This window comes from Mirounga angustirostris, unplaced genomic scaffold, assembly GCF_029215605.1.
Source record: "Mirounga angustirostris isolate CCGP_5_RB_7025 unplaced genomic scaffold, mMirAng1.0.hap1 SCAF_10, whole genome shotgun sequence".
Lineage (NCBI taxonomy): Eukaryota > Metazoa > Chordata > Mammalia > Carnivora > Phocidae > Mirounga > Mirounga angustirostris.
The window spans coordinates 53060750-53076351 of NW_026991718.1; the positions used below are offsets into that span (position 1 = coordinate 53060750).

General features: G+C 39.3%; 1 protein-coding gene across 3 annotated transcripts in view; it reads right to left on the minus strand.

The window, feature by feature from the left end:
* Window positions 1-15602, minus strand: part of APLF (aprataxin and PNKP like factor) — a 98792-nt gene that overhangs the window by 27111 nt on the left and 56079 nt on the right. For all 3 annotated transcript variants that reach the window (XR_010405653.1, XM_064572416.1, XM_064572417.1), the window contains exons 7-8: window positions 4517-4872; window positions 3733-3858 (exon numbers count right to left, since the gene is read on the minus strand). Coding sequence is in view for 2 of the 3 variants with exons in the window: in XM_064572416.1 (XP_064428486.1) it covers window positions 3733-3858; window positions 4517-4872 (482 nt within the window). In the remaining variant the exon portion in view is untranslated. The remainder of the gene's footprint in view (window positions 1-3732; window positions 3859-4516; window positions 4873-15602) is intronic.

Genomic DNA, 15602 nt, shown 5'->3' on the forward strand with positions numbered 1-15602 from the left:
TCTTGCTGTGTCTCTCTCTGCCAAATAAATAAATAAAATCTAAAAAAAAAAAAAAAAAAAAAAGAAAAGTAAAAATAAAACCAGTAAACCAATTATATGCCATTTGTAAGAGACATGCTTTAAATATAAGGACAGAAGTTGAAAATAGAAGGATGAAAAATATTATCACACAAACACTAACCAACAGAATCTGGAGCAGCTGTATTATATCACACAAAATAGGAGTTCTACTTCTGGTAATGACAGAGGAGATGTATCAGACCAAACCTCCCACAGGAAACAATTATACTCTGTTAAAAGTATAAAAACAATAATCTTAAGGAAATGGATAGCTACCAAAAGCAGGCAGAAACCAGAAGGGAGTCCACACATGGAAAAAGAGAGCAGCTCTGAGTGAGTTTCCCATTTTTAAGGCTTTTCCACTGAGGAAAGACCACAGTTGGTGCATTAAGAAAAACAGAATTAAGAGAAGAAATAAACAAACCTACAATTACTGTGGAGAGTCTCACATCCTTTTCTCAGTGACTAATAGAACAACTACAGAAAAAAATCAGCAAAGATAATAAATATATGAACCACACTAAAACTATCTGCCCAAATTGACAACTATAGAACCTTATTCCCCAAATCACAGAATATATATTTCAGTGCACCTAGTATGTCTCAACAAAAATAGACCATCTGCTGGACCAAAACCAAATCTCAATAAATTTTAAACTCTAAAAAATGTTATATGACCACATGAAACTAAACTATAAATCAATAATAACAGTATATCTAGAGCAATCCCTAAACATTTGTAAATATTAGACAAAGTAGACTTTACAGCAAGAAGTATTTTAGTGACTAAGAGGGACATGATATTCGTAAGACCAGACAACTTTTACAATTTTTAGAAATGATATCTGATCAGGTCTCTAGTTCTAATTACCAATTATCAGGAAATACAGTAGAACATACTGAATGACAATTTGGTAATGCAGTTAGCAAAATCCAGACAATCAGACACTCCTCAGAACAAATGATTGCTTTCTTCAACAAATATATTGCAAGAAAAAAAAATGAAGAGGAACCTATTGATTAAATAACTTAAGAAGCATGGCCACCTTTTGCCATATATGGACCTTAACTGGATCCTAATTCAAAGAAAAAAAATTTTTAAAGGAAGAGAGAGAGAGAATGAATGAAAGAAAGAAAAAAGAAAGAAAGAAAGAAAGAAAGAAAGAAAGAAAGAAAGAAAGAAAGAAAGAAAGAAAGAAAGAAAGAAAAAGAGAAAGGGAGAAAGAAAGGAAGAAAATGCAACTATAAGAGGACTGGGATGCCTGACAGGATCTAAATGATATTTGTTTAATAATGGTGTCATAGCATATTTTTATAGTCTTTATCTTTTAGTGATACCCATGAATAAAATGGGATGAAAAGATACAATATCAAGGGTTTACTTCAAAATAATCTAGGCATAGAGGTAGCAGGTGGAAGAAAGGGAAGTATAGATGAAACAATACTGGCCAAGACTTGAAAATGAGTTATGGCTTCATTGGAACTTGTTCTACACTAACCCCACTTGTGTAGATGTATAAAATTCTGCATTACAAAAGTTCCCTAAAATATTCCCTAAAAATGAAAAGGTATATGGCCATTGTGCCACGAGCTGTGAAAGGCTGTCTTATTTTTAAAAAGATAGAGAGAGACACACACACATTTGTTCTACAAGTAAACTCACTCAACATTGTTTCATCGGTACTTGGCATTTGAAGATTCTTTGGATAATATGTGATGAATGAATAAATGAGAGCAAGGAATTAGTTACTTCAAGGGGGTGTATGTGTGTGAAATTTTCCTAATTAATAATGATACTGAGTACTTTTTCATAAGTTTATTCACCTTAAGGAAATTCACCATTTCTTGGACAAAAAGCCTGTACATGTCACTAAGAGAAAACCAACAGCAATTCGTAAGTCTTCTTTCTGTATTCTGGATATATGCCTACTGTCAGTTATGTGGTTGCAATTTTTTTTCTCACCCTGTAGTTTATCTTCACTCTCTTAATAGTGTCTACTGATGTATAAAAAAATCTTAATTTTAATGTAGTCAAATAATTAAATGCTTTCCATATTAGCTATTGCTTTTTATATCTTGTTCTAAAAAACAATTCCTAGTCTGGGATCATGAAATAATATTCTTATACATATCTTTAAAGCTTTATTGTTTTTTTCCTTTCACGTTTAGTTCTATGATCCATCTGGAATCCAGTTTTTGACTATGGTATGAAATAAGGTTCCAATTTTCCTTCTCCAGATAGATACCCTTACCTCAATAAAATTAGTTTTAAAAATTCATACTTTTATCAATGCCTGCAACGCCCCTTTTTCATGAATATGTCACCTGTATATGCATAGGTCTACAAGATGTTCTGCTGGAATGAAACATAGCAATTTTCAAATAATTCTTTTTTAAAGATTTTTTTAAATATATTTATTTGACAGAGAGAGACACAGTAAGAGAGGGAACACAAGCAGGGGGAGTGGGAAAGGGAGAAGCAGGCTTCCCACGGAGCAGGGAGCCCCATGTGGGGCTCGATCCCAGGACCCTGGGATCATGACCTGAGCCGAAGGCAGACACTTAACGACTGAGCCACCCAGGTGCCCCCCCCTTTTATTTTTTTTTGCTCCCTGCTGCGATTCCGACGGTTGACCAGGTTTGGAAACCGTTGGCCTGCAGCTCAGCCGAGCCTGGAAGCCAAGCCAGGTATGGAGGCACCTCAACTGCTAGAAGCGAGAGACAGAACTGTTTGCAGGATCACATTCAGGATGCTTCGAGGAAGCGCAGTCTCTCTCTGACCTCTCTTTCTAAAGAACAGTGTCAAGGGCACTCGAAGGGCAAACAAAACAGAAACAGAAGGACTGGCGGGGAGATAACTGGCCTCACAGGTGTTCTGGCACAAGGTAGGGCTTTTTTCTTTTTTCGATTTTTCTTTCCAAGCTCAGAAGATTATTCTGCCTTCTTACTGAAAACCACAATCATAGAAATAGTGACAACTTCAAACAGACCAGTAGCTTCAGTAAACTGTTCCAAATTTATCTAAGAAAGATGGCTGTCTGGAATTAAAGCTCTCTAAGATTGGAATCACTTCTTTGCTTGGTAGTTTGATTTATTTCAAGTTCATTCATTCATTGAACAAAGTTGCAGATACAAGGATAAAACAGTCCTTGCTGTCAAGAAACTCACTGTCTAGAGGAGATGCCATTCCAGTAAAGAAACAAACACAATCTCGTAAGATAAATTCTACTGTGCAAGATACAGACAGGCAAAAGATTCTATGAAAGGAAAGAGGAGAAGGCACTCTTCTTTTAGGATCAAGTTTCATGTGTTGGCAAGAATGGCAGAGTGATAAGAGTTGAGGAAAGCAGAGATAACATCCTGAATTGATTTATGTCACACTAAGGAGTCTGGATAGAGTGTACAAGGGATAGCATCGACAGCTTTTCAGTTATCTGATTTGCATTTTGGAAAGTTAGAAATGAGGAACAATGTCAGGCATTTACAAGGTTAACTCAACAGTTTATAATTATCTAAAAGAAACATTATAATTTTATTAACAAAATGAAAACCTACTATCTATGGAAGTTTAAAGACTAAAAGGCTTGAAGTGAGAAGCTGCCTGCAATTTCTTCTGAATATACAACAGAGATTGAGAAAAGGAGGACAACCTAACATTTCAGGTGTACATACCTATAACAAGATGCTCCATAGGGACATTCAGGTCGGTCATCAGCCTCATCTTGACACATGACTTGTACACCTCCATAATCACTATCACCAGGGTGACTGAAGTGTTGAAAATGAACAGGATTCTTCCTATGAGGGTGGCAAATATACTGTCAGAAAAAATAATAGGGTATACTAGAGTTCTAGATATACTACAAAAAATAATTAATAGGATATAGCAGGAAACCAAGCAATACACATCTAATTATTCCAGAAATTGAACCAATGTGTTACATTGTTAAAAATAAAGCTCATGACATCTGGTTGGTACAGAACCCTCATGGTAGCAAAATAAAAGCATCTTGGTGATTCAAAAGCACAATTAGAAAAATATAAAGGAGAAGCACAAGTATAGTAAGATGCCTTAAATACAACTTACAATTCTCTTGAGAGTTAAATTATATACTACAACTATTTATGAGGCCATCTTTCTAATACCTAAATAAGACATTAAATAAGTAGACATTTAGGTCTGGGTGATTCAATTCTCAAGTCTGGATTCCCTAGTTCATGTCCTTGCATTAATCAGTATGTCTACATATGAAACATTTAATTTCCCCACTGTATCTTGAAAGCCTCTAGCAAGATTTGCAGGACTGAATACTGAGAAAGTGTAAACAAGTAGAAACATAACAAAGCTCTTAACCTTTAGGCCAATGTGTTTTACTAGGCTTTTAATACACATATACTACATAGCTACCTCCTACAGAAATAATGGAATTCTGTGCTACCTGTAATTTCATTTTACCTGTAGCAGCTTGCCCCATACATGCAAGATGTCCTCTTGATCTTGTTTTCTTCAGAACCTTGTGCAACTGAGTCAGTTGCCTTTGCATGCAAAGTTTCAAGATTGGAGAGATCAGAGCTGGACTCAGGAGGAGATCCTTGAGACTCCTCATGGAAGTACTTGTCCTGGGCACTCAAGTGACTCTCAGAACAGCTCATCTCCTCGCCTTCTTTACTTTGTGTTCCTTTCACAATACTTTTATGCTCAGGAACCTTACCAAGTTCCTCTATTGGGATTTCATTTCTCTGTATACTAGCCTTCATATCATTCACCTCTACATTACTTAACGAGATTGCAGAACATGACTTTGGCATTGCCTACAAAGACAAATCAGAAAAAAGATATTACAAATAAATATGTTTTAAAAGAAATATGTAAACTTAGGTAAAAAGGTGTGAAACTGCAAGATTCATTCAATATATATGTTTTTAAAACTTTAAGATTCACATTTTAAAGTTATTAAAAATGCCATTTTCCATATCTGTAATTTGGTAACTTTAAAACAATCTACAGTTATTAGAAAAGGAATATACAGGGGTGCCTGGCTGGCTGAGTCAGAAGAGCATGTGACTCTTGATCTTGGGGCTGAGTTTGAGCCCCATGTTGGGTGTAGAGATTACTTTAAAAAAAGAGAATCTTTAAAAAAGAAAAGAAGAAAAAAAAAGAAAATATATAGCTGTATCAAACCTTTACAATCACATCAAACATTCACTGAAAAAGAACCAGAAAAATACAAATGAAACATAAGCGAATACAACTTTGTTTCCATTTGAATGTAATCTTTCCCCAAAAAACTACTAGTCTTTTAAATTTCCCATTCAATAATGTGTCATGCTCTTAACTTGCACTGTCTTTATAATTTCTGTTACTGCAATACTTTATTTCTACCTTCTAAATATAATCATGACTTTTTCCCTTTAGCTGAATGGTAAAATTGCTCCTCCCTCACATAGAAAAACTTGGATGAAGCTGTGTTATGACAAACTCAGAAAATAAATATGATTCCTTTGAAGTGGTTTGAATAAAAGTTTCATTTTAATCAGAAAGGTGTTTTGAACCAAGTAAACATTCTCATTAGCACTGCAGAACCTTTTTAATCTGTACTTACCACCAGGACAAACAGTAAGCCTATTCGTATCCTATTAAAAATGACTTCTTAATTAGTTAACTTCCTGTGGAGTGGAAACATAGCTCAGATAAACCTCAGTCCTCCTGGTAACCACTACTAGGATGTGCCAACAACCTAACAGGTATATATGAAGGTTTAAATGGGGGGGAGGGGAATTGGAGGGGGAGACGAACCATGACAGACTATGGACTCCAAGAAATAAACTGACGGTTCTAGAGGGGAGGGGGGTGGGGGGATGGGTTAGTCTGGTGATGGGTATTAAGGAGGGCACTGCATGGAGCACTGGGTGTTATATGAAAACAATGAATCGTGGATCTCTACATCAAAAACTAATGATGTATTGTATGGTGACTAACATAACATAATAAAATAAAACAAAATTTAAAAAAAGCAAAACATTTTTAACCGAGGACTCGTATATGCTGGCTGCCATCTGGAGAAAGCTAGTGTTGATATCACTTAATATCCAATGGTTCACATTTCCTGAGAAGATACTAATTAGCATGACTTCTTTGGGACTAATTACTTAAATGTTTTGATAGTCTTTTTAAAGATTTATTTATTTATTTGAGAGTGAGAGAACATGTGCGGGGGTAGGGGGTAGGGTCAGAAGGAGAGGGAGAAGCAGACACCCTGCTGAGCAGGGAGCCCAAAGTGGGGCTCAATCCCAGGACCCTGAGATCATGACCTGAGCCGAAGGCAGACGCTTAGCCGATTGAGCGACCCAGGTGCCCCGATAGTCTTTTCTTTTTTAAAAAACAGAGCACGTAACTTTAAAAGGCTATCCAAACTGACTGAAAACCTTGCAAAAGGAACCTAGTTCTTACCATGTTTCTTGTATACTAATAAACAACCGATGGGAAAAGCAATTTGGCTACCTCTTGGAGCTAACCCTCAGTGGTATTCATGCCACACCTCTCTAAAACACATACTCTTTTCTCCCAAGCTGCTCAATTACACCCCAATCTCATCTCCCTCCACTATAGGACCAACTGACACATGCCAGGGACTGGAACTCTGGGGTGGGAATGGGGCAATCCTGACCCACCTCCCCTCTTGGCAGGTACCCACTGGGTCAACTCACCAATTTTCTTTTTCCCTGTTTAGGTAGAAACAGGGCAGGTTAGCAATCCCTTGGCTAAGCAAATGTCCAATAAAATGCCAGTCTCTTGTTTCTGTTGACATCCCTAAACTCCACAGTCAATTGTCTTGGAGTGCCTCTCTCTTGGTTTTAAAAAGAGAGAACATAACGTCTCCCCACAAACAGAGCACTCCCCCAAACCTTAAAATCTTCTGGCCTCTCAGGTTTCTTTATACAAAGCCTGGTGGTAGGAATGGTGAACCCTTCTTATACTTTTCAATAAGCCTCACAGGGAAAGGCTTGACTCTCACTGCTGGGGGGTCCTTTCAATCATGAGATACTTATACTTAGTACTTTTGTCCCCAGCTTTGGGCCTCAGTAGCAGTTTTGGGATGATAGGGTAAAAAAATCCCACTCAACATCCTGTCAATTATTATAGGGAAAAAAGGGACACAACTAGGGAAGCAGTTAAATAAATTAGAATCCATTCTTACCAAGAAACACTATGCAAAGGTTGAAAATGAATAGATCTCTCTCTTCATATAAGAATTTTTTTAATTAAACAAGAATTTTACATACACACACACACACACACACTGATTCCATTTAGCTTTAAAAAAAAAAAAAAAACCCTGTCTACCTATGTATGTTTTTACTTGTATAAATTCAAACAAAAAGGTTTAGAAGGATACAAACCAAAATATTAGTAAGGCCAATGGGATTGAAGGATAAGGCAAATCAAGATTTCCACTTTATACTCCACATGCTCTAACATTCTATTTTTTGATAACAGCATGCATTTTTTTGCCATTTAAAAAATAGAAAATAAACCAAAGAAAATAAAAGATAAGACATGTTTAACATTATTTCAACTCCCTCTATTGTTTTTTTTTAAATCTTCACAAAGAATATGTTAAACACACTAATTTATTCTAAAAGAGAAAGGAATGATAAAGTCACAGATATCAATACTATGGGTCAGGTGTTCTCAAATATATTTTAAGAGGCACAAAAGCTGGAATTCATAATGTCCTTTATGGAACTTCATGAAATATTGATACTCAGTAGACCCTTGGCATTCAAGAATTTAACATTCACGGTTTCAATTATTTATAAAGGATCCCAAAAATCCATTACATGCAGTAATTTGTAAGTTTGCTGAGACATAAATTTGTCCTGTGCCAATTACAAAGCTCATAAGCCAGAGCAAGTCACTGAACTGGCAAGTGAGGGAACAGAAAAGATGGAAAGTGCTGTGTACTTGGAAGAAGCAGGAGAAAGGCAGAGAGGTCCATATTTTATAAGCACCTACACTGCTTAGATGAAAAGGTGGAGAATGAAATGTGGGAGGCTGAAGATTCATGTTAGAAAAAATGGGGTTCTCTATACTATAAAAATATATGCTAGAGGCCTCAGGGATCAAGGCGCATGGAGCTGGTGTAAGGTGACCTTGGTGCCTGGCAATGGCTGGAATGTACTATTAAGATTATTAAATTGTCTATTAACTTGCCTAGCAAGCCCTCCCCTGCCCTTCAACCATCTGAAGTTTTGTTGTGTTTTTTTTTAAAGATTTTATTTATTTGACAGAGAGAGAGAGAGACAGCTAGAGAGGGAACACAAGCAGGGGAAACAGAAGAGGGAGAAGCAGGCTCCCAGCTGAGCAAGGAGCCCAATGCGGGGCTCGATCCCAGGACCCTGGGATCATGACCTGAGCCAAAGGCAGATGCTTAACGACTGAGCCACCCAGGCACCCCAACCATCTGAAGTTTTAATGTACCACAAGGGACAGGCTACAGAACTTATGCCCAATACAAGTTCATTGAGGTAATTTGCTGTCCCTGGAAAGAATGTCTGTACATTATAATAAGTTGCCTTAAAGGTCCTGCATTAGTCTCATTAGCACCCACATACTAAGGATTAAAAAATCCCAACCTCCAGCCCCATCTTCACTCTTGAGCTTCAAACTTACAGTCAACCACTAACTAGACATTTCTTCCTCAATATCCAATGCACCTCAAATTCAAAATGTGAAAACTGAAGTCCTCCCCCTGTATTCTGTACCAAAGTTTCTGCCAATGTAACTTCTCCATTCATTCTGGCCAGAAACTTGGAAGTCTACCTTTCACTCCTTCTTTTCCCTCATTCTGCTCAGACCCAAGCAATAAGTTCTGCAGTTTTGTTTCTTAATATTTCTCTTACCCAATGCCTCTGTGCCATCCTTAATGCCACCAACCTGGATCAGATTCTCTATATTTCTTGACTGAAATGTCCTCATTTCTTCTCTTATTCCCCTGTCTTTTATTTTGTTCTCTTTCAATCTCTCCTCTAAAGAGCTTCCAGGATTATCCTTGTGGCCAAAATCCTTTCAAAGTCCTCCCTCTATGACAGGTCCCCACTGCCAGCTCCATCCTCACCTGGCTTTACACCACGAATTCTAAGAACAATAGTTCCCAGCAGGCTACTGTACCTCCTCTGCTCCTGTACCTGCTGCCCATCTACCTGGATGGATTCCTACTTCTACCTCTTTTGCACCTGGTTCATGCCTACTCCTCTTCTGTTAAGATTCAGCTCAGATCAGTTCTTTGAGGATCCCTTCCCTAGGAGTTGCCTTAGGCAGCCCCCAAAGCCCGCAGAAAAATCAGTGTGGTGTCAACATTATTTCATCATTTTGAATCATGTCCCCTACAGGACTATGAGCTCCTAATCAGCTATCTCTTATTCACGTTTTATCCCAGATTCTAGCACACTGTCTTGCATATAACAGAAAGACTACTTAGTGTAATGATTATTAGAATGGTCTGTGAAGTAAAAAAATCATATCTTGAATATTAATTTAGCCATTTCCTAACTTTTGACTTTGAACAAGCTGATTCCAACTTTCAGAGTCTCAGGTCTCTTGATCGGTAAACTGGGGATATTATCAATCAACTTTCCAGGATTTTCTAAAAATTAAATGAAATAAGTATATCTTAGTTGTGTCTCTAGCCCATAATAAGAGCTCAATAAATGGGTGTGTGTGTGTGTGTGTGTTTAAGTTGTTTTAGTTAATAGCATTATCAATGCCATTATATCACTACTACTTGCTTAATGAACACATGCTGAATAAATGAATGAATGAAAAGATGTTTCTGTGGAGCTGATGAGAGCCATGCCATAAATGGTATCAAGTGGCCAATCAGAAAAGCAAAGGGTACAGAATTCTTTGATGTAGTAAACCAATACTGTGGAGCTCTGGGGAATACAGCCTTACTTAAGAGATGGCTGTGCAATAAGTTAGTCTTCATCTCCCCTGCTATTTTCATAAAGAAATATGAGTAAGACTTCACAGCAGGCATGTGTATAGAGAGAAATGAGATACCTAGCAGCCAACGCACTCACATCAGCAATTATTAGCACAACTGCATATACATACAGTACAGGCAGCAAAACTGGAAATGGCTCTTGCTGTCAAAGCCTCCACCTCCACATACTCCTCTACTCTAAATGCACTGTTTGCAAGTTTGCTTCCAAATAATACAACTATAATAGAACTCTCTTCTTAGCCCTCTTTTTTTTTTTGAGAGAGAGAGAGAGTGGGGGGGGGGAGTTGGGGAAGGGGGAGGAGTGGGGAGAGGGAGTGGGAGAGAAAGAATCCTAAGCAGGCTCCACGCCCAGCCCAAAGCCCTACGCTGGGCTTGATCTCATGACCCTGAGATCATGACCTGAGCCAAAATCAAGAGTCAGATACTTAACCTACTGAGCCACCCAGGCGCCCCTAAAGAACATTTTCAGTACCTCCTCCTCAATATGCTGTTAGTCATCAGGTTCTGTTAATTCTATCTCCAAAATGTCTCTCATATCCCTCTACTTCTTTCTGGTCCCAGTGCCACCATCTAGCTCAGGTCTTCATTCCCTGAGGCCTCCCAGAGCAGCTTCTTAGGCAGTTCCTGCCTCCATCTTACATATGGTGGCTACAGCCATCTTCCTGGCCACTTACTCTCCTTCTCAAAACCCTTCATGGGGCGCCTGGATGGCTCAGTTATTAAGCGTCTGCCTTCAGCTCAGGTCATGATCCCAGGGTCCTGGGATTGAGCCCCGCATCAGGCTTCCTGCTCTGCAGGAAGCCTGCTTCTCCCTCTCCTGCTCCCCCTGCTTGTGTTCCCTCTCTTGCTGTGTCTCTCTCTGTCAAAAAAAAAAAAAAAAAAAAAAACCTTCAAAAAGTCTCTGAGGCCGTAAAGTACAGTCCTGACTTCTGCACAGTCTGGCATCAAGTGCCATCCTGAGTTGTTCCCCAGTCTCTTGCAGTAGTTTCCTCCCCTTGTCTCACCCACCCACATCCGCACATGTGCCCATGCAAGCACGCACATGACACTCCAGTGCAGATGTACATCCACAGGCCACATACACTTTCCTGCCTCTATGCCTCCGCTCATACTATGCTGCTCACTGACAGTTCTCCTCCTCATTAACCCTGTTTGCTAGCATGCCAGCCATCTTTCAACACCTAACACAAACATCTCCTTCAAAGCGATTAAATAAGCATCTTTCCCCTCCCCTCAAAGATACACCTTCCACCAAACAATAACGTAATATAAACAGCCAAGCCAAGGTATCTAGGATGCTTGAGACAATGAAGATACTCTCAAAATACCACCCCTCCCCCAACCAGCTTCCAGGAATAAACAACCTTTTTGGTAATGCCTTAAAAACTTTATTGAACACCTGGACCTTTTGATATTCTGGATGACTTTAAAAAAAAAAAAACAAGCAAAAAAACCCCTTTCTGAATAACCCTGATTGCAGTCTTTAAGTTGGAAGAAAAAAAAATGATACAACCAAACAACAAACAGGGGTACATGGCTCTCTACAATCAGTTGTTTAGATTCATATTTCCTGAGATAAACATTTGCTAAATTATTGGTTTTACCAAATAAATCACTATAGCACTCTGATGAGGCAGAATAGCCTTTATCTTCAGGATATTCTGAATTGGGTATTTTTCTCCTCTTTATATCTCTTTAATATCTTACCGCCCGAATGGACTTCTGGGCTGCCCAGGGTTAACTAGCTAAGACTCCCACTGTGACTTAGGGACTCATGACCCCTGTAGCTAGAACTAGAGGTCAAGATCATTCCACCTGCCATATCACCTACTACAATCAGTCCCAAGGCTCAAATAAGGGCATATTAATATAAGTACCCAAAGACATAAATGTGAAATTTAGATTTGGGTCAGACAAATATGGGGGGTTGGAAATGGAGGTAAGATTACATTATTACAAATTGTTAGCTTCATATGCCACCTTCTACAATGTCTAGTCAAGCCTATCAAAACAGAAAAGATTAACTTTCCAAGATGGCAGAGTAGGAGACCTTAGTTCCATGCTCATGGATTGGAAGGACAAATATTGTTAAAATGTCTATGCTCCCTAGAGCAATCTATACATTCAATGCAATCCCTATCAAAATACCATCAACTTTTTTCACAGAGCTGGAACAAATAATCCTAAAATTTGTATGGAACGAGAAAAGACCCCGAACAGTGCCAAAGGAATGTTGAAAAAGAAAACCAAAGCTGGCAGCATCACAATTCTGGACTTCAAGCTCTATTACAAAGCTGTAATCATCAAGACACTACAGTACTGGCACAAAAACAGACACACAGATCAATGGAACAGAATAGAGAGCTCATAAATGGACCCTCAACTCTATGGTCAACTCATCTTTGACAAAGCAGGAAAGAATGTCCAATGGAAAAAAGACAGTCTCTTCAACAAATGGTGTTGGGAAAATTGGACAGCCACATGCAGAAGAATGAAATTGAACCATTTCCTTACACCACACACAAAAATAAACTCGAAATGGATGACCTCACGATCTCAGCCACAGCTACTTCTTGCTAGACATGTCTCCAAAGGCAAAGAAAACAAAGGCAAAAAAAACTATTGGGACTTCATCAAAATAAAAAGCTTTTGCACAGCAAAGGAAACAGTCAACAAAACCAAAAGACAACCAACAGAATGGGAAAAGATATTTGCAAATGTCTTATCAGATAAAGGGCTAGTATCCAAAATCTATAAAGAACTTATCAAACTCAACACCCAAAGAACAAATAATCCAATCAAGAAACGGGCAGAAGACATTTCTCCAAAGAAGACACAGAAATGGCCAACAGACACATGAAAAAATGCTCAACATCACTGGGCATCAGAGAAATATAAATAAAAACTACAATGAGATACCACCTCACACCGGTCAGAATGGCTAAAATAAACAAGTCAGGAAATGACAGATGTTGGCGAGGATGCTGAGAAAGGAGAACCATCCTATACTGTTGGTGGGAACACAAGCTGGTGCAGCCACTCTGGAAAAGAGTATGGAGGTTCCTCAAAAGTTAAATATAGAACTACCCTATCACCCAGCACTTACACTACTGGGTATTTACCCCAAAGATACAGATGTAGTGAAACGAAGGGGCACCTGCACCCCAATGTTTATAGCAGCAATGTCCACAATAGCCAAACTATGGAAAGAGCCCAGATGTCCATCAACAGATGAAGGGATAAAGAAGATGTGTTATATATATACAATGTAATACTACTCAGCCATTTAAAAAAAAATGAAATCTTGCCATTTCCAACAATGTGGATGGAACTAGAGGGTATTATGTTAAGCGAAGTAAGTCGATCAGAGAAAGACAATTATATGATCTCACTCATATGTGGAATTTAAGAAACAAAATAGAGGATCATAGGGTAAGGGAGGGAAAAACAAAACAAGATGAGATCAGAAAGGGAAACAAACCATAAGAAACTTTTTTTTTTTTTAAGATTTTACTTATTTGAGAGAGAGAGAACACAGAGGGAGAGCGAGAGGGAGAAGCAGACTCCCCACTGAGCAGACAGCCCGATGCAGGGCTCAATCCAGGACCCTGAGATCATGACCTGAGCTGAAGGCAGACGCTTAACTGACTGAGCCACCCAGGTGCCCCAAAAGACTCCTAATCATAGGAAACAAACTTAGAGTTGCTGGAGGCGAGGTGGGGGGATGGGGGTTGGAGTAGCTGGGTGATGGACATTAAGGAGGGCACATGATGTAACGAGCACTGGGTATTATATAAGACTGATGAATCACTGAACTCTATCTCTGAAGCTAATAATACACTATATGTTAATTAATTGAATTTAAATTTTAAAAAAGGAAAACAAAATACAATGCTATACAGTCAAAAAAAAAAAAAAAACAGAAAAGCAGATGGGATTCAAGGTAGGGACTCTAACTCAGATTAAAAGGAATAGACAGCAGCTGGCTGGAGGATACTCAGGCCTCTCCGTCTGGAACTTATGTGGAACAGTAGTCAACAGAGCATGGTGCAGACTGAGGAGTCTGGCTCTAGGCCAAAGTCCTATTATGATCCTTCAGGCCCAAGCTTAGACAATTTCAAGGCTTTGGCTGGCAGGCCTCAAGGGGGAAGCTGCCCTCCCCACAACAGACATGGTGCAAAGCCAGTGTGTTACAGTTTTCTGGAGAGAGTTGCAATCAAGAACTCAAGCCTCAGTGGGTTAGCCATGCTTATTGTGCATTCCTAGCCCAGATGCCTCCATCCAGAGGTCTCTTTGGTAGGTGTGGGGGAGGGGTGTGTGATTGGCTTAGGCCCTTCCCAAGGATCCTCCCTATGGGGAGCTTTGGATGAGGCATTTTTCTGTACTTTGATTCGTATCTTTTCACTCCTAGCTCTTCCTCTTCTCCTTCATCCTTGTCTAGAAAGAGGCAGAAGCATTTGGTCCAGGGCTCCTCAGCAGTTAGAGGATTCTCCACACCTATGCTGCTGACTCTTGCTGAGTGCTGTTCCATGGGACAAAACGGAACACTGGGGAGCTGACAAGTCATTTCCCCTTTTGCTTGCCTGTTGCACTAAGTGAAGAAAGGCTTGAGTTCTTTTCAATTTGGTTCTCTGTCTTAACTGACCACGTTGACACCTGACTGCTCACCAGAGGCCAAGTCAAAACAAGAGAATCCCCTCTAGATGCATGAAATTTTAAAAGTCCCTTCTTCCTCACATCTGCTCTTTCACCTTATGGTATATCCCAAGGGTTTCCAACCATTCCAAACCTCATTTGTTAGGTTAATCCCGACCAACTTAAAAACTACCAGTTTCTCCCCCTCTCTGAATTTATCCAGATCTAACTATAGTATCCCCCTGCCCCCAAAATACAATACCTACTATTTCTTTCTTTCTAGACCCCTTTTCCTCCATCTGTCTGATAATGGGTGTACACATGACCCAAAAAGGGATAATGATACTACTTCATCTCTCTGAGCACTGTGAATGGTCTAAGTGGAGATTTCATGATCCAAGTCCCTAGAACTTACCACAGAAGCAACCACAGAGAAACTCTCATTTTTCCTCTTAAGTTGAAAAATGAGATGACATGAGCCTGGAGCTACCAGTGCCCGTGTTGTACACCATGTGAAGCAAGCCTGTCATCAGCAGTGAAGGATGATTTGAGAGATGAAAATGGGAAAACCACAGACCAACATGATTTTGATCAAGTCCCTTGTCCCAGCTGGTCTTTATGATCTATATTTCCTGCTGTTTTCCTTTCCATTCTGGAAACTGAATTATTCCTCTATGTGATAGTTATCAAAGATGACTGCCAGCAATTCCTCCCATCCCTTTATACACAAATTACTCCTGCCATCAAGCAGTGGAGTTCTTATCCCCTCCCCTTGAATCCAGGCTGGCCTGGTAATTTGCTCTGACCAAAAGAATGCAGCCGAAATGACACTGTACCAGTTCCAATCCTAGGCCTTAAGAGAATAGTTGCTTCTACTTTGATGCCCTTGGAATCCAGCTG